The sequence below is a fragment of the Erpetoichthys calabaricus genome, chromosome 9 (assembly GCF_900747795.2).
Source record: "Erpetoichthys calabaricus chromosome 9, fErpCal1.3, whole genome shotgun sequence".
Lineage (NCBI taxonomy): Eukaryota > Metazoa > Chordata > Cladistia > Polypteriformes > Polypteridae > Erpetoichthys > Erpetoichthys calabaricus.
Window position 1 is genome coordinate 35107208 of NC_041402.2, and position 27971 is coordinate 35135178.

The following is a 27971-nucleotide window of genomic DNA, read 5'->3' on the forward strand; positions in this document are numbered from 1 at the left end:
TTAAAAGTACTGACTTCTATGAGTTTATTCTGGAGAAATAATAATCACCTGTCAATACTAGAATACCTCATAACCCACAAAATGGTGACATAAAATGATTTTTCCCACAAAATGCTTTTTTAAAAGCTTCTGAAAAACATTTCAAAATGTTTAAAAAATGTCTGAAAAATGCTTCAAAAAAACCAAATAAAAAGTTTGAAAAATGCTAACTAAAACCAAAACCAGAAATTTACAATGCTCAAATGTGGATGGGCTTTATGGCTCACGCCTTTTGGAACTCTGGGCCTTCCACATTCCCCTGTCAGTGTTAATTTTCAAATTGCTTCTGGAAGCTTACCTTTACTCTTCAAACACTTGAAATCATTATTCACCCATTAATTTAAGACCCATTTCACCAGTTTAGGGGCACAAGGAATGAATGTCTCTCTTAGTCGAACATGGCACAAAAAGGGAGCTTACTTTACTGGCTCACATTTCTGTACATACTGTAATGAAACTGCTAGACAACACTGTCATCTACTTAAATGTAGGAACGGTTAATTAAACATCATCAAAATCCATCAAAAATCCAGAAAAGTAAACAGAAAATTTCCTCGTGACTTAATATTTATTAAAATTATTTTCTTTGATATACTGGCATCATGTTTAGAATTGATACATACGTTACACTTAATGCTATGGGTTAACTTCTTGTGACCTGTAATTTGCTAAGCAAGATCAGAAAATGGACTTATAAATTAAATTAAATTCTACTGCACTTTAACCTTGTTTTGAAGTTGTTTTCTTGTACTTCTTTTTCAAGCAGCTTGTTATGATATACTGAGCAAAAGATTTCTTTGGATTGATAGACTATATTTTAGGTCCTTAAGTCACATCGTGACCCTGTACTAGTAGCCGAAGTCTCTGTCAATGCAGATGACATGGCCTTCAGAATTCTTTGTTGAAAGTGACTGCAAACAAGCAAGCACAGCTTCCAGTCTGAAAAACAAATTAATGACAACACCACTAATTTTCCTCCATGTAGGCTTCTCTAAATGCATCCTAAGGCAGGATACAAAGAACCAAGAGGTTCTGTTTTTGGCCAGCTGCAAAAAGAATGACAGATGCATGCAAAAATACCAGGAGTGTATTTACAAGATGATCAACAGGCAGCAACACAAATACACACCTGCACTGCTAAGAGGCCTAATGGTAATTAGTGTTGTACACTCTCAATTTTGTGGGCATTTCATTATTTTGATGACACATATAGGAAGAGGTGTGAATTGTGTGTATACTGTTTAATTGACTGAGGTTAACATGGGATTAAGGCTGATGCATTGCTTTGATAGGATTAGTTACACTTTACAATTACTGTAAATTTGCTATCACACCATACACAATCTATGCCAGCTTTTTTTCTTTGTAACAGACTAATTCACATTTTTATTCATTTCATAACCAAAAAATAGCACAGACAGGAATCTGTGTGTGGGGAAAGGAAATAACATCAATAGGCATTGTGGTGCTAGTACCTCTCTGACTGTAAAGACACTGAATAAAGTCAGTCTAGCTACCACTTATAATCCCTTTAGGAAAAGCTACAGTACAACCTGACATTCCTCTAGAAACCAGTGGAAATTAAGGGGAAGTACATACAAGACAGAAGCCAAGAAAGAACCACTTCTTCACACAAAGGTTTGCAAGATCTACAAGAAATTACTGAGTTGTACAGCTGAAGCAGAAATTAAAAAAAATATATATATATAATTTTTTTTTTTGGGACAAATTTGCTATTAACTAACCAAACAAGCATGTTGGAATCTTCCTTCTCGTCAAACCTTTCATGTTCTTATGAGTCTGTGTTCTGCCATAAGCCTAAACACTGCAAATCTTTATTACGGATGCCCACTGGCTAAGGCTTGTAAGCCAATCCTCTTATGGTGTGGAGACCAGGGCATCCAGAATATCACCTTGTGTGTTTCTGCTCCGCAAAACTCTACTATAACAACAAAAATATCCACCACGATGTGCACATCCTCACGCGTCCTTAAATAATTAACTCCCTAAGTCTCACTCAAAAGTAGCTATTATTTTCTAATTGGAAATGTCTTCTTTTATGAAATATGTGCAGTTAAAAACCAAAGCAGACAGTGCATTACAAGACAGTTTATATACTTGCCTCACTAGCTGCAAGGAATGCATGGTTTACTTCTGTCATGTTCATGTAGTTACTATTGTTCCCAAACTGGAAAAAAAAAGAAAAAAAAAAAAAAATCAAAACATACATTAGAGCAAACACTCTCGTCTGTACGCAGAAAACTACGTTGAAAGATTAAAAGATACATCGTTTCAAATTCATACTGTTAGGCAGTCATAAACATTAATTTTCTAAGGCAATTCAGTGTGGTAGAAGTCCATTTTAGAACATGCATTTACTGGCAATTTGCCTGATCCTCCTAGTGACCTGATTAATGTTTGCAAATGCACTGCAAACCAAAAATCTTTAAATTGCTCATTATCAATTCACTTTCACACTTGTAAAGCTGGACCACAGGCAGGTTAAACAATATACTCACAGTCAGATAGTTAAGTCTGTGAAGGTTAATAAAACATCAACCTTATCCTTTTCACAGTGTCAGTTCTTAACCAGTATGTAGTCATACCTTCCTAATCATAACAATATCAACAAATAAAATTTTATTTACAGGACACCTTTCAAAAGTGAACAACACTCCAAAACAGCACTTTTTAAGAGCTGCAATAACAATTGACGTGAGCAAAAACAATGAATCAGTGGGAGTGACTGAAGCATCACCTTCACTGCTTACTGTACAACACTTTAATAAATCGGCAACCCCTTACCTGCAAAACAACAAAGTGCAAAGATTCATTAGAATGTGCTGCTGCCTCGCAGTTAGGAGACCCGGGTTCGCTTCCCGGGTCCTCCCTACGTGGAGTTTGCATGTTCTCCCCGTGTCTGCGTGGGTTTCCTCCGGGCACTCCGGTTTCCTCCGGAAGTCCAAAGACATGCAGGTTAGGTGGATTGCCGATTCTAAATTGGCCCTAGTGTGTGCGTGTTTGTGTGTGTCCTGCGGTGGGTTGGCATCCTGCCCGGGATTGGTTCCTGCCTTGTGCCCTGTGTTGGCTGAGATTGGCTCCAGCAGATCCCCCGTGACCCTGCGTTCGGATTCAGCGGATTGGAAAATGGATGGATGGATGGATGGATACTTTTCAATATAGTCTCTCTGCTTCTCTAAGTACTATAAGCTTCAAAATGCCTTCAGGTACATTTTTTGATTGAAAGCAAAAACAGATTCTTTATGCGTTTCAGCTCCCCATAATCGAAAATTCAGTGTGCCTCCTTCTAGTAGTATACCGATTTCTTCTACAATTGTTTATTTCTTTGTGTAAGCAATGGCTGGCTTCCTTCTGCTTCTCATCACTGGTTGAAATTGATGGCTGTCTCTCCATCCGTCATGCTCAACTGATCATTTTTGAACATCTTTATGCAATTGTATACACTTCAGCAAGGTAAAACACTGCCCATATACTGAAAACATAAACGGATGTCAATTTTAGCTCATTGTTATCATTTGCCTTTGAAAATTGCATGTTTCCATTCTTCTTTGGTGCAGCTGACAAAAACTCAATGACATTCAACATTCAGAACTCTTCGTTGTTAGTTTTGCTATCATTGTGGAATTTGTTGCAGGACACTAAACCACCAAAACAAAGATTACAATCAATGTGCAAAACACCACTTGGTAATCCGGAGGTCCTGTTAGTGCTCCGTTGTTACGTTGGTACGGTGGAATATACAATTAGCTGTACAGAATGCTATCACTCAGGATATGAATAGCTTAAATGCATTAATCACATTGTACGTGGAATCACAATCTGCAAACAAAAGCCACACCACATCATTCTTCTGAGCAGCATCACACATAAGTGTCACTTGTTTCGACAAGCATGCACTTCTGTGTGGGAGAGCAGAAACTGCCAATGCATTCACTGGAACAGTGCTGATGCTTCCTTCAACAAAATGTCCTTGGTCTGGAACATTTTCAGTGTTCTGAATAATTTATTTTTTTCAACCAAAGCTTTAGAGTAAGGACGGCAGCAGCACTTCATTCTGAGTGTAAAGCAGGCTAAAATAAAAGGAAACCCCTTAACAGTAACCTTCTTCAGAATTTATATTTGAGGATATTTTCTTACACACTATAATAGGTGCTGTGTGATTTACAGCACCATAGCAAGTTTTAAAAACTTTTGTCAACGACACCGATCCCAGAGTTTTAATTTTGTGGCTTTTAGGGGGCCAGGAGACCTTGGGAACCCATCGGTATTCTGCAGCTTAGCTAAAATGCTGCAAAGGCTCAGCAACCTGTCCCACAAAAATTGAAACAAAAAAGTGAGGAAACATTTTGAAGATCCCTTGCAGAAGTTACTTTTACATATTACAGTATGCTAGTTTAGGGTATTTTGCACCTGCAAATTGACCAGATTTACGTGGCTATGGGTAGGCGTGTGCACGTATGCTTTGCAATTAACTGTTACACTGTACAGGACTGGTTTTCTCTTTACTCCTACTGCACCTGGGATAGGCACAAGCTCCTCTAGTCCCAAAGGTTGATTAGGCATCACAAAATCGGTGAAAATATGCATTATAAGCAAGAGTTGGTTTGTTATTTAAGAAGTGTCAAAGTATGAAGTTGATCATTGCAACATAAAATGAGAAAAAACAGGAGGCCAAAAGAAGAGAATGAAACAGGTTGACTTCTGGACTCTTATGGCATTATCAGCATCATGGCCATAAACAATTTTTCTGCAGAAGGTCCCATCCAGGCTTCTTTTTGTCAACAGTCTACCAAAGTATTTACATATAAGTTGGCTACTCCCTGCTTTAAATATAGTGATCAATGACAGCATTGTAACACTGACTTTGTCACTGCCAAACAGACTTTATAAAGACGAGAGAGAGAGAGAGAAAGAGATCTGAAAATGAACATGCAATAAGCCCATGGATACACAACTACAGAATGCACTTTGCCTGTGGAGAGATGCAGTGGTACAGAAATTTGCACCGTTCCAGAGTCCAGAGTTCAATTTGGAAATTCTCCTTGTGTTCAAGAGAGCATTCTCTGAGTACTGTGGTAACCATCTCATATCCCCAAAAAAAATACATATACAAGTGATATTTTATTAAAAATGTCCAGACTGGCCAAATTTACTCTTAAAATTACTAGACATTCTGAAGAATTCACTTTTTTTTTAAAAAAAAAAAGCTGATTTTGTAAAAATAAAATAATATAACCCATTAATGTTTGCAAGAGTGTGTATTATGTAAATCCTTTATTTTTCTGTTACTGCTTAAAAAAAATTGTGAAAAATGTGCAGTTTATGGTACACAGAGTATTCTTCCTACTCACAAACTATAAATCAAAGGTGTACATTTTCTCAAATTGGAGCTCTGTAATGACCACCTGTCTCTTACTCCAAGTAAGCTTGTTAGTAAACAATTTACAACTACACATGGTTTAGATAGTGGCCAGATGTTCCCAATTTTTAAGCTCAATGTTAGGTGCCAGGTTACCACAGCTCAAAAGCAACAAGCCTAGTCTAGTATATGAAGTATATATGTTGAAGAGTCATCGCTTTCGTCACATTGAAACACTATAATGAGCACAAGGTAAAATACTCTCTCAATGCGTTGCAGAAATCAAATCAAAATCTGTCGAAAAGCAACATCTGTGTTTACCACACAGTAATTGAAAAGTTAATACAACATTATTACCTTTGTAGGCATTTTCCTCAACATCATATTTTGTCACCTAGCAGACATTAAATTCATGTTTTTTATTTTAACACTAAAATACTATTTGCAAGGTTACATTTCACTATCTGGTCATAAAATGACCTCCCATTCAACTTAAATCATTTTAAATAAAGTTATAAAGCACTTCTGCTGAGCTATTAATCACCACTACTTAAGAACATTTATTTACCAGTCATTACTGAGAGCACCCCTCAAGAGGCTCCAGCTCTCATTACAACAGTCCTGTCACAAATTCTCAGATCTAATTAATCAAATCTAATTACTTAAATATCTGGATATATTCAGTGAACCCAAGCACTCAGTGTTACGCGTTGTAACGGTCTCTTTTTGGCCAGAGTGGATTTAAAGCATCTTACCACTAAACTGGCACATAAAAGGACTCCAAGACAATTCATACAGTGTTTATTATATACATAAACACACCTATATACTGTACAATGTATTACACATTTGCACTTTTAGAAAGATATGAAAAAAATATTCAGTTCAACTTAAATCCCCTCTGAATTAATTTAAATGCAAGTTGAATCAACATTACTGTAATCCTGTAGACTCAAGACTCCTTGAGGGTTAGTTCTGAAACCACTCTGCTATATGAACTCAACTTTCAGACTAAAACATAGTCGCCAATATTAATGTAATATGTGCTTCGTTGCTCAGGTTTACTTTTGCTGAAATATTAAAAGCCATGAGAGCTTTTTGAAATGCAGCACAAGAGAAAACGCAGAAAATATCATTGCCAAATGCAAATACTCCATTAATAATGGCATTTTGTACAAGTTTAGCTTGGTTCCCCCACAGTATAAGTGGTTTATAAAGGCAAAATCCCTGTATCAGTAATGCTCTGAAGGGGAGAAATGTCACATATTATGTTTGTTATTGGCCAAAGTACTGTAAGCCATGGAATATATGCAGCACAACAAAGATTGGATTCATAGCAGTCTAATGAACAAAAGGTGTGTCAAAAATATAGCAAAAGGAAAAAATGTATAGAAATAACACAAAGCCCGTTCTAGAGCGGCACATGTCCTCCCTCACTAGCTTAACAATGGTAGTTTCAGGTACCCAAACCATTATTAAGAAAATAAAAAACAAACACACAACCTCTCATTAAAAATACAACACAAGCAGATTTAAGGTTGAGGAAGATTATATTCATTTCCTACAAGTCAAAAAGCTACTACAATAGACATTTTTGAAGCTGAAGTATAAACACACCTCCAGAGAATGACACTAAAACATGTAATAATTAATACAGAGTTTCATATTATCTGTCCATGTGAAGCTTCAGTCAGAGGCTGACCTCAATCCACACACTTCTTTGGCACACGTGCAAACCCAAATATTAAACAAACCAAAGTTCAAGAGACTCTCAACTATTTGGTGGGAATAAACTTTATTTTGTATAATAATTTCCTACACTGAAATCCATCCCCAGGTGCTTTATAGATATATTAAACAGGTTCCATTTTACTACAATGTAAGCAATGACAGGTTAAGTGACTTGCTCAGAATCAAACAATGAATCGATTAAGGAGATCACATTAGCAGACCTGTGTTTTCCATTTCAGAGCCTTATCCAATAAGCAGTGCTGATTAATGAAAAGCCATATCCAGTCATGTCAGTGCATTTTATTACATTACACATTCTTAACTACAGATGTAACATACATATATTTTACATACATGGGTGTGTAATACCATCAAAAAAAATTTTTTAGCTTATAGTATTTTTAAACTCACTTGATCGTGACCAAAGCCTATTCAGGCAGCATTCAGCACAAGACAGAAACCAACCCTGGACAGGGCACCAGTCCAACACACCTACATGTACACAGCAACTTTACAGGCACTACATAACACTTTCATCTACGGGATATAAGTGGAAAAGCAGTATAGCTAGATAAAACCTCACACACATGTAAGCAGAACATGCAAACTGTACAGAGTCAGTGATCAGGCTTTGGATTTGTGTCCAGGGTGCTGCATCAATGAACTTGCAGTTCTATGTTCTGTACCAAATGGCAAAATTGTTATGACAGAATGTCTTTATGGTGTATAGAAGAGAGAGGATGGATTAGAATCTTAAAGCTTCTTCCTAGCTAGTTTCACAATTCTAGATAGCCTAAAGTATAATCCAAGACTCGGAAATAATAAACAGATCATAAAGTGATAGTGCAGAAACAACAATGGATTACTTTAAGAAGATTTTTTTTTACTTAGCAGGTGTAATACTTGATCATAAATTAAAAATTATCCATAATGGTATCCAACTATCACACTGTATACCAGACCAGACCATCCCCACTTATGTGCCAGGAATTCAAGTATATCCTTTGAGGGATTATGCAGACCTGCAGCAGGTTACAGCATGACCACCAATACTATAGCCACACCCTGGGGAAGTGCTAGTAATAAAGGCAGCAGTTTTTACAAAGTAGCTCATGCTTGTAAGTTGACCACTTGCAAATTTTTTACTTCTCTATGGGGTTGTTTGGATCTTGTCCCCTTTGTTTAATCTTTGATTTTTCATGCACAAGTCTCCATGGCTTGATTTCTAAACAAATGAAGACTGGTATGTGTGAGACAAAAGAAGCCCATTTGTTTGCTTGTTTCTCTGGTTTATGTAACCTTTTGTGAGTTTATTTATTGTGAGTTTTTTTTTTTTTTTATTGCAGTACAGTAACCACCCCAAATGGAGAAACTGTATGTTGTCTAAAAAGGATGATCACTCTGATCCAAGTAACTATAGGCCAGTAAGCTTAACATGTATCACAGATGAATTCATGGAAGCAATTATTAAGGAAAAGATCGAGCTACACATGTCTCGAGCAGAAGAATTTGCAAATACTTCAACTTGTTCACACGAGCAAGATCAGCAACAATCTGAGAAATGCATATAATATTATTATATAGATTTTCAGAAGGATTTTGATAAGGTACAATATGAAAAGTTAAACTAAAAGAAGTGGTTATTCAGGGTATTCTGGTGGGTACAAAATTGACTCAACAAAGGAAGAAAAGATAAGGGTGAGGAGAACTATTTCAGAATTAGGCAATGTTAAAAGTTGTGCCGGACAGCACGGTGGTGCAGTGGTAGTGTTGCTGCCTTGCAGTAAGGAGACCTGGGTTCGCTTCCCAGGTCCACCCTGTGTGGAGTTTGCATGTTCTCCCCGTGTCTGCGTGGTTTCCTCCGGGTGCTCCGGTTTCCTCCCACTGTCCAAACACATGCAGGTTAGGTGCATTGGCGATTCTAAATTGTCCCTAGTGTTTGCTTGGTGTGTGAAGTGCGACTAGGCAGATTCTGGGGATAAAAGGTATGAGGCTATGAGTAGAGATTGAAGGAGCCGTTAAAACAGTTTAAACCAATGGAGACTAGGAAATTCATGACTTAAGTATTTTAAAATTATGAAAAGAATTAGTACAGTAAATCCCAGTTGTTACTTTAAAATAAATTCTGCAGCAAGAACATAGGGACATGGTTGGAAACATGTTAAGGGCAAGTATCTATTCAAATGTTCTGAACTTTTTCATCACTCAAAGAACCATAGACACATGGAATATACTACCAAGTAATGTGGTAGAGAGTAGGACTTTAGGGACCTTCCCAGCCTGATGTTATTCTGGACACTCTAGGTGAATAGGATTCACAGGCTTGTTGGGCTAAATAGTTTTTACTCGTCACAATTTATCTAATGTTCTAATAAAAGTTTAAGTGCAAGTGAACCTATGTTTATTTAGTTGGTACAGGGCCCACAAACAATTAACATGTTTAGACCTTCATGAAAAAGAAAGAAGGATAATACTGTCCAGTCATAGTCACAATCAGACAAAAAAATATTAAATACAATTGGACATATATAGATAACAAAGCTCAAACCGAATAGCAACAAACCAATTAATAGGCTTTTGTTAATCAGTAAATGTTTAATGATTTATCTGCCCCAATCCCATCTACGCTTGCTTATTTTTTATTTTCTTTAAGATGTTCAGAGTTGTTTTGCTTCCCAAGGTAGAAAAATCTTGAATGTTATAAAACAATAAATAAATCCAGATTTTTTTTTTTTTTTTTTTTTGGAAAGGGCAAAACTAAGACCTCTCAAACAAAGCAGAGCAGCCACAACCATCGAGCAGGGGTCTTTTTCACATCCGGTAGTATCCTCCCCCCTTCCACCAACCCAACCCCAAACCTCCACCACAACTGGGGACAGAAAGGCCTTTCTCCAAGATGACAAAAGAGCAGTGACAGCACACAACAATGGAAAGTACAATGAAGAATTGCAGTATAACATCTGCTCCTCGAACAAATTACATCACCTTAAATCTCCTATTTCATGATCACTCAGAACTATTTCATAATTAATAGGCAGACTGATGTGATGCAACTTTATTTAAGTCAAGAACAGGACTTCATGAACACTGTATTCAATTTGAAAAATACAATACAGTGCTGTTGTTAGAACCAAACATTATGCTATGCAGAACTCTGCTTTATTAGAAAATATAATTAATGCAGAGGACCCTTATTATCCTGCAGTACAAAACAGAGAGCAGGGGAGGAGTGGGGCTTTTATCTTTGGGACCATGAACAACCAAAGAAACAAATGAAGTCTAGAGTGAAATGAGAACTAGATTAAAAAATAAATAAATAATTACAAAACACAAATCCTCATCTGAATGGTTAGTATGTGAATGTAATCACTGAAGGAGCTACAGCTAATCAACTACAAACAGAGTGCTTAATTAGGCTATACCCTGGAGGCACCAGCAGCTTTGTGCAACAATGAGCAAGTAAGACATATAAGGAAAATTGTCTGAAGTGCTCTCACCTGCACCCTGATCCACTTTGTGGACATAGACCGGGGGCCAGCAGGTCTCTAAAAAAAGGAATTTACATTTATAACTGAGCTAGTGGACACTCTTATCTGCAGCAACCTAAGAAATCACAAGTCTCTAAAACATTGCTTTATGCAGATGTACAGATGGAATACTTGCAAGAAAAAGTGCTCAATATCTAACACTGAAGTTGTTATGCCATGTTAAGTTTTACAATTAAAAGATCACAGTCACTATGGTGCCCATCTTTCTAATAGACAAACTGTTTTGCATAGTACTGTCCCAAATAGAGAACATTAATTTCCACACTTGCACAATGCACAAGAAACTCAGTGACTCCGTCATAAACCACTTTTAACCCTGAAAAACATAAACCACACCACCTTGCATAACCTGAATGCATTACTGGGACTCATAGGCCCCAGGAGAGAAAGAGAAAAAAAAAAAAAAAAAAAAAAAACTTCTTTCAGTACACCACTCTCCATAAACTGTCTGGCATGGTCTGCAAGGTCAGTAATCAAGGACTCCAAAATCTCTTTGAGTGCTCTGCGCTGGACAAAGAACACATAAGAAAACTGGGTATCTGGACAGGCACTCCAGACCACCTCCTACATTCCCAAACACATGCATTTTTGGATAACTGGTACTTGTACAGTACATTTGTCTTATGTAAGTGTGGGTGTGAATGAGTGTGCCCTATGACAGGCACGTTCCTTATCCAGGATTCATTTCCTCCCTCACGCTTGAAGTTGCCAGGCTCTAACCCCCCACAACCTTGAACTAGATTATGCAGGTTTGGGAAGTTTATTTCACTTCAGCTGTTTTACTACATCATGTTGAATAGAACTTAGCAGTTTTATATACCTGGGGTGAAAGGGCCAACTCCTCATACAGCACTGAAGACAACAATTAAATTAAAAGTTGGGGCCATGCCACCTTATTTGCTAATGTTTTCTGAAATTTGACACAGAAAACTAATTTGATATGTTATCTTTAAAAAATAAAAAATGATACAATTTTGAGATATTATTCTGCTGAAAAATATCCTTAGAGGAATGTGCAGATAATAACTTTTTCAGAATATCTGGCAATGAAGTACAATCAACAGTCATGAAATGAATGAGAGTGGCCAAACTCACCAGCATAGCCAAATATACATAATCTTGGCTGCCACCATTTTATACAGATGGGGCAAAATGATAAGTGTGGTATGTAGAGGCACACTCTCCCAACAAATTTTACAAGTATACATGCATGCATATTATATTATATATTATATATATATATATATAAATAAAATAACACAATGGTTTATAACGTATTGGCAAAAATGTTGTAAGTATATGAGTAGCACATATTTAGCATGTTTGAAGTTCATACAGAGTTTTCCAAAAGAGAGATTCCAAAGGCGCATAAAGCAGGCCCTCATTTCCAAAACAATTGTAGATGTGACAGTAAGTCTAAGCCTACGGCAAGGCTGTACACAAATTTAACGCCTCATTTATCAAGTGAGCAGACACCATAGAATTAGATCTTACACCCAAGCATGAAATAATAAATCACTCCTAATCGTAGGCAATGTGTACATGCACATTTTTGTGTAACTACCATATAAACACATTCCCCTCATAGGTGCTATAAAGAGCTGGAAAACTCTTAACTGTCCTATAGGAATCAAACATTTCCCTGAAGAATAAGAAAAGATCAACATTGGTTGGTGAATGAGGTAGAGAAAGAGGAAAAGGCCTATAAAGAACAGTTTAATTGCAAGTATTACCAGTGAGGTGTCAGGAGAAAAAAAAAAAACATGGAAAAATCAGAGACAAAATGGCTAAAGTAATAACAGTCATCCACTTTTATTACATAGCAGCACCATGCAAAAACTGGGAAACAAACACAGAGGGGAATTTAGCGCATGGCACACCCGCGTAATTGCCCAAACACCCTTATATTTAGTTCGAGACTATAAATTGGTACACCCATAACACTCAGATGGAAATACATTATTAAAACAATTCCCATCATTTTATTCAAAATCTTTCAAACATTATTGGCAATGTGTGCTATGCATGATTAATGGTAAGTATACTAAAAATATTTTTGAAGACTATATATGGTTTGCTATTACATTTCAAATCTTTGCTTTCTCAGTTCTGTTTATTGATTGAACATGAACAAAAAGTACCAAAAAGTACTATTTTATGCTACTGTACTTAGTGATTTATTCCATGTTGGATGAATATTAAAATGATGACATTCAGCATTCTATTAGAGACTGGGTGAATCTCGTTTCTAAAAGAATAAGGAAAGAAAGACAGAGGTACCTGAGCTTTCTTGTTTGAATGAACATCAGCAGATTGGAAGGAAAGAATTTCAGCACTTAAATATATATATATTTTTTTTTTAAATACTAAAACAAAGCGCATTTCTCATAAAATGAGAGGCTGCAGCAGCATAACTGGAGTGCTGCCAATAAAACTTTGAGCAATGTAACACGCTTTATTTTTAAAAATGTTTTTACAAATAACGTATGCGATTCATTTCAACAGTAGCAATCAACTTATGGCTAAAATATTCTTTCTATACTGTATCCTTTTCACATGAACAGGTTTTTTTTCTTCAACTTCTACACTATCCTTTATCATGGTTCTTTTGGATTAGTGAAAGTTATAAAAAAGTTAAAATTATAGCCATCCCAAAGAATCATTCTAGTAATTCAAAATGTATCACACAGTGAGACCTAAAATGTACATTTCTACCTGCAAATGTTAACAGCTGAATATTTTAGACTGAATTTCAAACTATGGAACAAACTTGATGAACAAATAAATAGCAAGGTCAGCATCTGATCAGCCAAAAAGAGATGAACAAGAGATTCATAACCTCATAGTTTCCATGGAGAAGCTGTACAAGACAGAAAAATATTTGGGGATGCAAGATGGTCAAAAAAATATAATGGGCTGTAAGCCTGAAATGAACACCGAAGTAGCTGAATCTAGAGTCTATTAAAAATGAGAGGAGGGGACATTGCTGAAAACTTGTATGCGCACACTTTTTACAGCAGCTATAAGTAAATGATAAATTATTCATTTTTTATTTCACAAGAGTTTTGCTATGAAAAGTCACAAGTGTGTGAAGATATAAGCTACCCACGTTAATTGAATGACAGTCCATTTATAGAAACCAAAACAAAACAACCAAAAAAATCCCTAGTAAGTAATGTTTTAAGAATAGACTAGTCAAGAATAGATAATGAATTTAGATACAGTGCAACAAGACATCATAAGTACACATCAAACAACTCAAGCTGTATTTAGAAGTTAAAGTTTTGGCTTCTTCACTTAACAGTTTTCAAGGTTAAGCTGCCTTTTCTAGGGTATGCTGTTCCAAGTGGCAGAAACTAAGCTGAGCAGATTTCAGTCAAACATATCCAGTGACAAAGGTGTATTAAAAAATGTATAACATTTTAAAGAATGTATAGTTTAGGTGGCTGCTTGCACTGTGAAAGGTACAATAGAACATGCAAGTTAAACAAAACTCATTCCCTAATTTATCTAACCCAACTTGTACTTTATCTGCAGGCACATTAATGTGTGATCTTCCACATATAACTCCTATTGCATCATCCCACTTGTACTTCACCTAGGAACTAGACAAATTCTAGCAAAATACTCTTTTAAGAGAATGGTTGAATTAACAAACCATATTGAGTTACAAAAGTTTCTCTTTCATGTAAAGCTTTGACATTGCTTCATTAGTCTTAAGTTAAATTCCGTCTTCTCCTCAGTGAACAACTCAATGAATAAATAAATGCCCTCAAAGTTAATCAGCTAAAGTTCCCAATGAATAAAAAAAAAAAACATTAGAATTGAGACCTAATCGTTCTTGTATATTCAGTAAGGATGATTTGATATTGTGCAAATGGTCAGTTGACAAGTTGATGAAGATGACTTGGGCCTTGTAACCCGAGGATGAATTAGACAGTATCACAATTCTATACCATTGCTGTTCCAACACCACTTCAGGTCAATCCCCTGTCGAATACAAACTCAGTATGAGCTGACTTGCCCATGAAGAGTAGAACATCAAGAAGCTTCCCCTAGTCAATGAGGGGAAGGTTACCATATCTAAGGAAGCTACCCTTCCTCTTTTTAAGCAAAAATGATCAATGTTCATGCATGGTTCGTGTAACAACATTGCTCATTTAACTTTGTTATACTCTTGTTCACGAAAGACAGACATCAGTGGCGGAAAAATTAAAGCTCTTCAAGGGTAAACATTGCATCAACATTAAGAAGCATTTCGTTACCAAAAAAAAAAAAAAAAAACCCTCAATAAATTAAAACTAGTTAACATAGTGTCACTGAGAACAGCAGCTTGAAGACCCCAAAACCTCAACTTCAAAATATCCTATAAATGCTAGTTGAAGAGGAAACGATGAGCCATGTTGGGTGGAATGGTCTGTTCTCTTCAAAACAGTTCTGATTACATATTTTACTTCAAGGTAGTGGTGCATACTGGAGGATACACCAAAAAAATATCCTGCGCCACTTCCACTGAACATATGACACACTGTATAGAATACAGTGAAATTCTTAATTGCATACAAGTCTGGATTGCTTACAAACCTTTTAGGGCTAGAACATAATTTATTCTAACACAAGACTTATGAAGACTTCACAGCCAAAAAGATGATAGGTGCACACATACCTTCATCGTCAAACTCTGGGCAATACTATTAAGTACTCTATTCTTTCTTGAAGTGTAAAACACAAAGTTAAAAACATTCTGCAACGCTGACTCCTCATATCATAACATCTGTTATATCATAACAAATAAAACTATGACCTAAATGGTTAACTGGAACATGTATGATACCCATTAAGGCTGATTGTGTGACTTTAGAAGTCCAATCCTCCAGTCAAAGACCTTGAAACTGCAAAATCAGGACATATTTTTTAGAGGGGTTCTACTTCCAATTGTTCCATTCTCATTTTTTTGTTTGCCTTGGGTGGGTGATCTCAAAATAAAGTGCTGCTCAAAATATCTTGCCACACCAGAGCATGTTGTATACTTGAGGATTCCCAGTTACCAATGTTGATTCAGCATTGATTAAGCTGGGTCTACTACTTTCTCTGGTAACCTGGGGTTCTCAGATCTGGGGTCAACTGAGATTAGAAGTTTGGGATGCTGATGCAGTGGTACATCCAGAAGAATTTTTTTTTTCAGGATTATGTATCACTTTCTTACTTTATTTAGGCATGACAAAAGAAGAAAAAGGTTTTAGACAGTATCAAAGGCTTGCTGACAGGAACATCATAAGCTTGGTCCTTAATGTTAATTACATCCCTGTAGAGATACTTCTAATGAAAGCTTGGAGCTGCAGAGTTATAAAGCTGAAGGTAAAATAATGCTGAGCAAAAGGGAAACAAAATGCCTAGGATTTTGAGCAGTTAAATTGAACTGGTGGGTTCTTCAGTCATTTTACAAATTTACAATTTTTTGCTGCACATGTACAACTCCTCAGAGTCTATAAGAGGAAATGTTTTAAGTCTAAGTCAGACAATAAAACTGACAATTATTCTTGAACCATAAATTGTAAAATAGTAAAAAGAGGTCTGTTGTTTTGCAATTAAAAACAAAACCAAAATTGCATATACATATAATGCTTATTTGATGTAATTTAAAGATGCAGCACATTTGGTTTGATATGTTAAAGAATAGCACACATACATGGAGCAATGAAGAAATAACTTCCTTTGGGTGTATTAATGAAGGCAGCAATCACATGGACAACATCTAGAAGTGTACTGGGGGGCAGTTTCTCTAAATTATTTTTGGAAAAGACAGTTCATTCAAATGAAATTCTGAGCGAACTAACAGGGACAGCCTATAAAAATTAATATAAATTTTAAAATTCAATAAAAAATGAACAGGTAATACCTAAAGATCTGCAGTTCAATTACAAAAATACACTTCAGTGTAGAACATAAGGCTTTCATGCATCTGGTTACGCAGGACATTAGCGTAAACATTTTTTAAAGACAAAAGAAAAGAAACAAATTGTAATCGGTATTGAAATGTGCCAATCCAGTAACTTGGTATCAGTGATCAAATCAAAAAAACAAAAAACAAAAAAAAACAACAACAACAACAACTGTTCAGAGCATCTCTAAAATCAGCCTTCAATTTCTGATTTAGTGCAACCTTATAAAAAGGATAAGAGGAGAAAGGCATTTTAACTTAACTGCCACATTTAATTTTGACTCCAGGTGTACCAGTTTTTTCCTGCATCACAAAGACAAGTGTATTAGGTGAGGTGCCGATTGTAAATTGGCCCCATGTGGTTGTGAGTGTGAATGTGTGCATGAGTGGACCTTGCAATACACTGGCACACTGTCCACGGCTAGTCTGTGGCTTGAGTCTACCCTTGTAAAGACTTCCTCCATCCCCAAAGACCAATGAATTGGATTAAGCAGCTTTTTAGAATGCTAAAATAAAAATATCTTTCAAGTGTTACTCGTCACAGTCAGCATGTCTGGAATATGTAAGTTCATATATAAAAAATGGTTAAGAGAAGTTAGTTTTACATTCCTTTAACAGCACTTTAACTTTAATCTGAGGACAATAGTCATCCAATTATTAATTGAATTTACACCTTAAGCTTTTTATCCTGCTTTAGTTAACTTGCAAATATTTGGTAGCAAACTTAAAACATTTAAAACTTTCATTCATAATCAATAGTACAGAACTACATTTTAACTGACTGATAATATCAATTTAAATTGTAATTACTCTGTTAACTTCAGTTTAGGAAATGACAAAGATGTCACATGTTTGCTATAAATCCAATACTGCAGTGCATGTGTGATAGACTGTAGCACAGAGAAAAGAAAAGCACAGGAAAATTTCAATAATTGGTGATTTCAAAATTTAGTAGACTCATGTCTGGTGTATCCTTTGTGTGACTGCTGGTTATTTATTTCTTAATTGCTACCTTTAGTGGAGTTACTTTGCTTGTTTCTGTAGATATGGAGATGTATATCATGGAGTGATTTGTGTTTCTTTTACACATACAGAGAAAAGCCCAGCAAAATGACACCTTTTATTGGCTAACTAGAAAGATTACAATATGCAAGCTTTCGAGGCAACTCAGGCCCCTTCTTCAGGCAAGCCTGAAGAAGGGGCCTGAGTTGCCTCGAAAGCTTGCATATTGTAATCTTTCTAGTTAGCCAATAAAAGGTGTCATTTTGCTTGGCTTTTCTCTACATTCATAATGGCTAACACGGTACAACACCCTAGTTTTACACATACACAAATACTCATATATACACAGTACACACACATACAGAGTACACAGAAAGGGAGGTCTGCACTTGGGGAGTATTCAACAAATTTACCCATATTAGCTATCCTCTAGAAAAATTTGACCACTTTCAGAGGTCTTTATGGGTGTATGCGTCATATAAGAAAAATCATGTGCTGGATACACTGGATTTTAATGATTAGATTTTCATATTTATCCCAATTGTTAATTCAACCACTGATGAGCAGACGGCAATGCAATTAATGTGTAACCTATAGAGAAGCAGCTTAAATGGTAGATGTTGCACCAATGTGTATATGTAACAAAATAAATGAGATCTCAAAATCTTAAATTAAGAGTATTAATTAAATGCATGTGACAGCTACTTTTCTTGCAAGTAAAGTGCACAGTGGGAACTTCTCTTCTGCATCTAACTGAAGAGAAACGAGTAATCTAATTTAACATGATTATTTATATATACAAAATGATATCCAATTAGTAAATGGAACAAAATAGCAATGAACAGCCACAGCAGCCCTCCTGTGCTGCCTCACAGGACTTACACAAATGGTGTAACAAGAATAATACATGGTCTCTACAGACTTGCACATTGCGGGTAAGAACAGTGCACCCTGAGGAAGTCTGTGCTTTGGGCTCAGCAGGAAAACTCACTGAGCTCTATGTGGAACATGCTTACACAGCATCGCACAAATGCATAATGTCTGAAAACACGATAGGCAGTCTGACTCAGAATGTACAACTGATATTCTCAATCAAAAATGTCTATATTTAATTGCTCAATTACAAGGACTCCATGGAAAAGCTAAAGAGAGATTGGTATACCTTAGCATAGACAGCTACAGTATTACCTAACAGTACTATTTAAAGTTTTTTCATAATGTCAAAAAACATTTCAAAAATAAATCTCCTGACCTAAAGATATAAGCAACAAACATTTTACAAACAGTTCTGTCAGATGGCTAGAGTGTTTAAAAACACATATCATTTGTTATTAAGTTGTGGTACAGCAGGTTTCAATATCCATAATTGATATTCTAGGCTTGATTTGTTCAATTTAACGTCAAGGGGAAATAAAATCTACCCTAGTAGCGCCAGGCATAGGGTCAGAATCAGTCCTGAACTGAATGTCTATTCAACTTAGAGCACACCTACATTTTGTAATACAGGCCCAATCAGTCACTGCTTGTAGTCTTAACTATACAGTACTGTATATGAAGAAAACGCACAAATTCTACATAAATGGTGACAAAGATGAAGGTATTATACTTGCCAAATCTGCTGTAATTGAGTTAGTTAAATTCTAATTATAATAACAAAGGTCACCTGTCAAGTCACAAACACAATTTCACATGCATTTAATTTCATTTTTATTTCCATTTTGTAAAACAGAATCATTTCCACTAGCAGTGATAGCAGTTAACAAATTTCAAAGATTGTTTTATTTGTTTTATTAGTTTTCCCTTTCCATAACTTTTCATGTGAAGCAAAAGTGAAGAAAAGACTTATGCACAGTGAAAAATCCAAATTCATCACTGGATGACTTGATATGATCAACAGCCCTAGTTTTAGCCTAATGTTAATTTTTTATTCATGATGCTACAATTTTTAATCATTAAGCAACTGTACATCTTTTTTTATATAAGTTCCAATCAAAAAATCTATGCATTTTACAAAAAGCATTTCTTGATTCCCCAGTGTTGGACTGTCACCTTGTTCAGGGTTAGTTCCAATTTTGAGCCGCTAGTATGGGATCCGTCCTCAATCTTGAATTGAATAGGGAACCTATCTTGCATTGTAACATCAGAAGAACATCATTACTGACATACACCAAAGCACAGTTTACAGTAATCAAGTGCCCTGTCTAGAATGACCCCCTTTCACAAATCAAACACAGGACTTAATTCCATTGCCATCCAGCTCTTTTTCTTGCTTGCTCTTTCACTTCCAAAGGTTTTATCATTGGCTGCCCAAATCTTTCTTGCCATATAATGCGATTACTGGTTCTCCCTTTTATGAATGTATTTTTCAACGATTATAAATATAACCACAAAGTAACCACACAATTTTCACAACTTAGGCATTTTTGCCCTACATTCTTCCTAACAATAAAATTATTATCAGGGACAGAGACCATGGATATTGAGGACACCAATCAGAAAAAAACTAAATTATCTTACATTTTCTTTAAAAACATTTCTGCTCTCCTGCTTACAGTCTGCCAGACTGCACAAAATGACAAATTAAATTAAGTGAAATGGAAAAAGCTTGCGCTCGATAGTGGGGAGTTATGGAAAAAAAAGTGGGTCACTGCAGACAATGAATCTCCTGTAATTAAAAGATGAGAATCCAGACAAATGCTCCCTTCATCTATATTAGAAAAAAAAGAAACACACACAACATGCATACAAGACAGTTTGGCAGCAACAGGGGGTCTATAGCAACTGCTAATGGCAAACCAGCCATCAAATGTACGACAACATAGAGGTGGATATGAAATAAATGCCAAAGGCAACACTGTATTCATTAAAAGATAAAAACTACATTAACAGGCTAGGTAAAATGACCCACTTGACCAGTGAAATGATTCAAATGAGAAGGTACAGCAAAGTCACTGCCCTTTGTTTTACACTTAATTAATCCCCCTCTCAGCTAAACGATTATCCCTTCCCAGATACTGGTTCAACTTACATCCCACATAAGCAGCATTAAGGGAACACTGTCAAGATGATTAAAATCAACAGGTTAAAAAAAAAAAAAAAAAAAAAAAAAGTGTTTTTCTTTTGTAACCCCTTTAACATGAAGGTGCACCCTGTCCAAGGAAAGTCAGCTAACCTTTTACATTTTACACTCACGGGAGGCTTATTATTGAGCCATAAAGCAACAGCACAAGAAAACACAATGGCCATTCATCTGTGGGAATCGTCTAATCAAGTAAAAGCATTCATGACTTTAAATAAACAAGTGTTTGTAAACAGTGTGCAAAAATGGGAACAAAAACCCAGGGAAAAATTCTATATAAAAATAAACAAACAAAACACTGAACAAACCTTCTTTACACTTGCACATTAATCCACTAACCAACAGAGATTGTTAATTTGGAGGTAGGTTCTTCTATGTTGTTTCACTCCTTATGGTATATTATAAAACACATGAATAAAATTAAATAAATAAATAAAAGGATAATCACATATAATCCCAAAAACAAACTTTACAAGGCACTCGTGTTTTGGATCAGTCCTAAAATTTTAGCTTTGGAATCTATACCAGTTTTTGGATCTCGGCATTGGTACCAAAACAGTCCCAAAGTAAGTAATAGATAACTCAAACTTATTCCAGACTCCTTGATGCACCACACAATTGCTTGCTTCCCTGGTACATCGCCTCACCACTTCTCTCCCCAAACTGTGAAATCCTACTCACATCAAACAATAAAGGGGCACCTCCATGATATCCCGATTGTGTTGAAGCAATGTGTTCAGTGATGGGCATTTGTTGGGGATGGGCCCATGAAGTTCTGATCGCGTTAAAGCATATACACTCAAATTGTAAAGTCTATAAGTCTATGCATTTCCACAGCTGCAATATGGAGTGTTGATTGCAAGGGACTAAGAGGAAAACTGACATTTGTTTCCTGTAGTGAAAATCCTTGCAATGCTAGTACCGTATCACACCACTTTAAAATTTGGGTTTTGTGATACTTTTCCAGTGTTACTATACCATGCAACCCTAAATAGTACTTCAGCTCTTTAACAAATCATGTAGTAAAATCGTCACTGGTAAATGATGGTTACCCAAAACAGACATCACAAGGGATGTATCCATACATTTACCCATTTTCTAGGTCACTAATCCTGTTCTGTGTTATGAACATTTGGTGCCCATCGTTTTTCTCCCAGACACTGACAACTTTAGCAAACTGTCACACTGGCCAAGATCATTAGCTAGAGGGCAACACAATAAGTATTCACAAGGAAAAACAGGACTGGACAAGAATTACACCTTGAAGGGGCAGATTATTATATTATACATACATACATACACATATAAACTATACAAACCCCCCCCCCTTGATCATACTGACTTAGTCACCTACCCTTAATGTGTTGCTATATATTGCCTTTGATTCTTGTAAGTCTAAGCATTATCCTCTGATGAAGACACCTGGTAGGGGTTGAAAGCTCAGGAATAAAAACTACTTTATGATACGTGATTCATTTTTTCTCCCTTTGTGGCTCCCCAGCTGCAAATATGCAAACCGTATCACAGACCTTCTCTTCCATTCGTACAACCTTCGGGCAAGAAGCCCTCCAATGTATTAGACGATGGGAAACTTTGGCAATCCGTGAAGCGCACAGCTATGAAAAACTCTTCTTCCTCCACAGTGGCATCAGGCATGATGTAACTCTGAAATGCTTACGATTCAAGCCACCAACGAACACCCCGAAAATGTCAACCATCATGCAACAATTTACAAAACGAGTATTGTATGAACTTATCACGGAAACACACCGCCAACGAAGCTTTTACCGATCTGTTATTATGGAGCAACGTTCTAAACTATTCACAACATGTGGACAAACGATTACGGAGGAATGGACCAAAAGGATCCAGGACACCGCTTCCAAAAACCGTATTTCTAAACGACATACACTCAACAGAAAATGGGATAAACTCACTGGAAATCAAAACATGAACAAACCCCAATCCGGAGTACACAACCTATCCAAAAGATGGCTCTCCACCACAGAACACAATATTCTCTCCAGAGGATTAAAATTCAATTACAAAGACGCATCTGACATGAACTTCCTCGGTTCCTTGGAACACATCTTAGTAACCGAAAAAATACCAACAGAACATTCACAAGAAATAAGATGCAACGTCGCCTGCCAGCTACACACAGGACAACCGACCACACATATTCTGGCAAGTGAACAGAAAGCTCTAAGATCGTTACGGAATGACAACAGCATCATTATTACACCAGCCGACAAAGAAGGCGCAACTGTCATCCTAGACAAAGAACAATACACCACAGCTATGGAAGAAATGCTTTCCGACACTAACACTTATCAACAGCTGAATAATGACCCAACAAAAACTACACAGAATAAAATAAACTATACTCTGACTAAACTCCGAAATTGTAACCGCCTGGATGCACAGAACTTTCACAAAATGAAATCCAACGATGCTAACTGCCCTGAATTTTATGGACTCCCAAAAATACATAAAACACTACTGAAATACAGACCAGTTGTTAGCCTAATAGGCGGACCATCATACAACTTATCAAAAAGACTTTTCCAACTACTCAAACATTTAACTTACGACTCGGATTATTCTGTTAACAGCGCGGAGTCGGCATTACAGCACTTGAAAGACGTATCCATCGCCGAGGACGAGATCATGATCTCGTTTGACGTTGTATCACTATATACCATGATTCCGATTCATCTGGCCACAGAAACACTATTAATGAGACTGGATAGCGACCCCACCATAGAGACAAGAACCAAACTGTCCATCAAAGACATAATGCACCTAATATCACTTTGCCAAAAAACTCACTTTCATTTCAACAGCAAGTATTACACTCAGAAAGAAGCCATACCAATGGGATCGCCATTATCAGGACTCCTAGCGGAACTGGTAATGCAGCGATTTGAAAACATGGCTTTATCCCAGATCACACCCAAAATTTGGATACGCTATGTAGACGACACATTCGTCATACTAAAAAAGGACCAGCTGAACGAGTTCCACAATCATATCAACACAATATTCCCCGCAATCCAGTTCACAATGGAAAAAGAAATGAACCGACACATCAGCTTCCTGGACATCTACATCCAAAGAAATAATGACGCCACCCTGCCCTGACCACAAGTGTTTACCGCAAAGAATGCTATGCAGACAAGATTTTACACTTCAACAGCAACCACCCGGTATCTCATAAACGGAGCTGTGTGAAAACCCTATTCAGACGAGTCCACACTCATTGTAATACACATATACACACACACACATTTTATATATATATACTAGCAAAATACCCGCGCTTCGCAGCGGAGAAGTAGTGTGTTAAAGAGGTTATGAAAAAAAAAAGGAAACATTTTAAAAATAACGTAACATGATTGTCAATGTAATTGTGTTGTCATTGTTATAACTGTTGCTGTCTTTTATATATATATATATATATATATATATATATATATATTTATATATATATTATATATATAATATACACACACACATAAACATTTATATACATATACATATATATACATATCTACATATACACATCTACATATATATACACACATACATAAACACACACATAAGACTTACTGACTGAAACGGGCTTTCATTGACAATCATGTTACGTTATTTTTAAAATGTTTCCTTTTTTTTTCATAACCTCTTTAACACACTACTTCTTCGCTGCGAAGCGTGGGTATTTTGCTAGTATATATATATATATATATATATATATACATATACACACATACATGCAGTTTTAATAACACAGAAATCAATATAAACATTAACATCATTATCATATGAGAATATGAAGTAATATATAAGAAGCACTTTTCATATAAATATAAATTATTAAACAGTAAAATCTTCTTCTGTAATTTGCTACCGTGGCAATTTGTGTGTCTGTCCAGGATTTTAAATGACCTGTAGCTCGCAAACTGTTTCACCTATACACTTGAAATGTGGTACACATATAGTACGTCACGTCTACTATCCGCTTTATGGGTGATGATTGTTTTACTCTTTTTATCTTTATTTTATTTTATTGTAGAATCAACTCCTATCTGCGCACAGCAGGGCAGCCGTGGGCGGATGCGTATGGTGTATTCACTCCATGTTATCGTGCATTGCGCTGTCAGTGGTATTTTGATAAAAGAATTTGAACAACATATAAGAAGCGTATAAATTATTAAACAGTAAAACATTAACATTTAAGAAGTAAAGTTACATGAAGTACTACTGCAGTGCCTTCGGGTATACCTCATTTTTTGTTTGCCCATTACATGCTTAAATGTATACATTTTTTGGTGCATCTACCCGAGAACACGCGACATATAACCGAGCGTGGGAGAAGCATGGATTTTAAACATGCGTTGAGTTCATCTGCTGGTCTCCCTCATGGAATAACTGGTAATGTTTGACTAAAATCTACAGCGAGTAAAACGACATTACCTCCTATTTTTTTTTTTACGATCTCTGAGATCTTGCTTTTTTCGGTTCAAGGCTTCATAAGCTCTTTTATGTTGTATGGTGTACTTATCCCAAACCATCATCTTTGAATGTTGCAAGACTTTCGCCTTGTATGTAGATCGGGGTAATTACATTCATTGCATTCCTAGTCTGAATCACAATCTGATTGTATGGGTGGTTACCTGGCACTGTAGGGTTGCCACCCGTCCTTTAAAATACGGAATCGTGCCGCGTTTGAGAATGAAATTGCGCGTCCCGTTTTGAATCAATACTGGACGGGATTTATCCCGTATTTTTTTTATCATTTTTTTTTTAAAGCAGCGTCTCATGCAAATCATCCCACACGCATTTTATGAAGATGCCTCCTTTCCTACTTTGGATTGGGTAATACTTGATGTCATCGTTAGTTTGATTGGTGTTTTTAACTGTCCAGTGAGGAGGGCGTGTCTTTTAAGTACAGTCTGCAAAGTGTTGGCACTGAGATGTCAGCGCCATAGTTGAAGCCCCTAACGTTGCGGTCAGCAAGTCGGCTAACATCCACCATGTGCCGTCTTTCAGTTGCGAGAAGCAGATCATAGAATGGTTGAAACTGTTGCCCCTAACGTTGCGCCACGGCGTGTGGTTCGTTTATACCTCGTGTCTTCTCATTAAACTTTTATCTCGCGAATATGTTATTGCAATCCGCAGCGGGAGCATTTATATAAACTTAATTGAAACTTACGTTTTACACCGTGCTTTGTTTCCCTTATGAACATGCTTGTATGCTTAACTCGCTCCGTTCTCAATTGTTTAATTAATTTTTTGCTCTTCGCTGTTTGCGGCTGTTCCTCCATTTCCCCCTACTTCGTTCTTTTATCTCGCGAATATGTTATTGCAATCCTTAACGGGAGCGTTTCAATAAACTGATTGAAAATAGTTTTGCATTTACCTTTTTAGTAAAAGGTGAGCTTTTAAGCCTGAGAAATCACCCCGTAAATGCACATGTTTAATTGGACATGTGTTAATATGTATGGTTACACAGTATTAAAAGACAGTGAACAACGTCAGTTACCTTTCTTCCCGCGTTTGATAAAAGGTGAGCTTTTAAGCCTGAGAAATCACCCCGTAAATGCACACGTTTAATTGCACATGTGTTAATATGTATGCTTACACAGTATTAAAAGACAGTCAAAAATTAACGTCATTTACCTTCGTTCCCGCGTGTGACTCGTGCTGTAAATGTCTTCCTTGTTTTTAGTTCACGTGATTACGTAGGAGGCGTGATGACGCGATACGTGACTCCGCCTCCTCCATTACAGTGTATGGACAAAAAATATGTTCTAGTTATGACCATTACGCTTTGAATTTCGAAATGAAACCTGCCTAACTTTTGTAAGTAAGCTGTAAGGAATGAGCCTGCCAAATTTCAGCCTTCCACCTACATGGGAAGTTGGAGAATTAGTGATGAGTGAGTCAGTGAGTCAGTCAGTGAGGGCTTTGCCTTTTATTATTATAGAGATATATATATATATATATATATATATATATACTATACACACACACACACATATACAGTAATCCCTCGCTATATCGCGCTTCGCCTTTCGCGGCTTCACTCCATCGCGGATTTTATATGTAAGCATATTTAAATATATATCGCGGATTTTTTGCTGGTTCGCGGATTTCTGCGGACAATGGGTCTTTTAATTTCTGGTACATGCTTCCTCAGTTGGTTTGCCCAGTTGATTTCATACAAGGGACGCTATTGGCAGATGGCTGAGAAGCTACCCAACTTACTTTTCTCTCTCTCTTGCGCGGACTTTCTCTGATCCTGACGTAGGGGGATTGAGCAGGGGGGCTGTTTGCACACCTAGACGATACGGACGCTCGTCTAAAAATGCTGAAAGATTATCTTCACGTTGCTACCTTCTGTGCAGCTGCTTCCTGAAGCGACATGCTGCACGGTGCTTCGCATACTTAACTCTTTTAGGGCGGATGTCGACTTTTGTCGACAGGAGGGGTTGAAGGTGAATGTCGACAAAAGTCGACATCCAGGGATAGGGGGCGACAATCAGCTGTTAATGGCGACAAATCTCACTGTCACGTCACAGGCATTCCCTCTGTGCTTGGAGGAATGCTAGACTCATTGACTCGGCAAATAAACATTGCGTGTGCGTGAGTTGCGAAATGTAAACAAAGGCAAGATGGCACCGACATGTGAAAAGGCAGCGAAGCAAGTGCAGAAAAGAAAACACTCGGCAGGCGATGTTTTGCGCATTATCGCGGAGTCGGACTCTTGATTTTTCAGAATCGGACTTTATTGGCAGTGATCAGGAGATCGAGCAAGAGAGTTAGAAGCAGGCATCAGCTGATCAGACACCAGCCGATGCCGCGCCAGCAGATTTGCTGCCAGTTGAGTGCCTTCGCGCAGCCGATGCATCTACGGCAAAGTTCGCATGGGATAAATACACAGACATTGATCCGTTGAGAGCTGATCTGGCTACCGGAGTTTACAAGACGGCATGGCTTGCTGTTGGACACGACAGATCACCAGCTGCTGTACTTCAGGCTGCTCTCTCCTGATGCTGCTTTTCAGCTACTGTCAGACGAGACAAACAGGTAGGCAGAGATTTTTTTTGAATCGCGGGCTGCGTTTGCATCGCATTCTCGTTTTTCAAAGTGGAAACCCACAACGAAAGACGAGATGAAGCGTGCTGTGGCATTACAAATAGAGATGGGACAGAACTGGTGATATAACTTCAGGGAGCATTGGTCCAA

At 36.9% G+C, this 27971-nt stretch overlaps 1 protein-coding gene across 3 annotated transcripts in view; it reads right to left on the minus strand.

Moving 5' to 3' along the window:
- The window catches only part of tox3 (TOX high mobility group box family member 3), a 123461-nt gene that overhangs the window by 39879 nt on the left and 55611 nt on the right, over window positions 1-27971 (minus strand). The window contains exon 2 of one of the 3 annotated variants that reach the window (XM_028809280.2): window positions 2162-2227. The exons of the other annotated variants lie outside the window; for them this stretch is intronic. Within the exon in view, the coding sequence (XP_028665113.1) occupies window positions 2162-2227 (66 nt within the window). The remainder of the gene's footprint in view (window positions 1-2161; window positions 2228-27971) is intronic. 3 annotated transcript variants of the gene reach the window in all.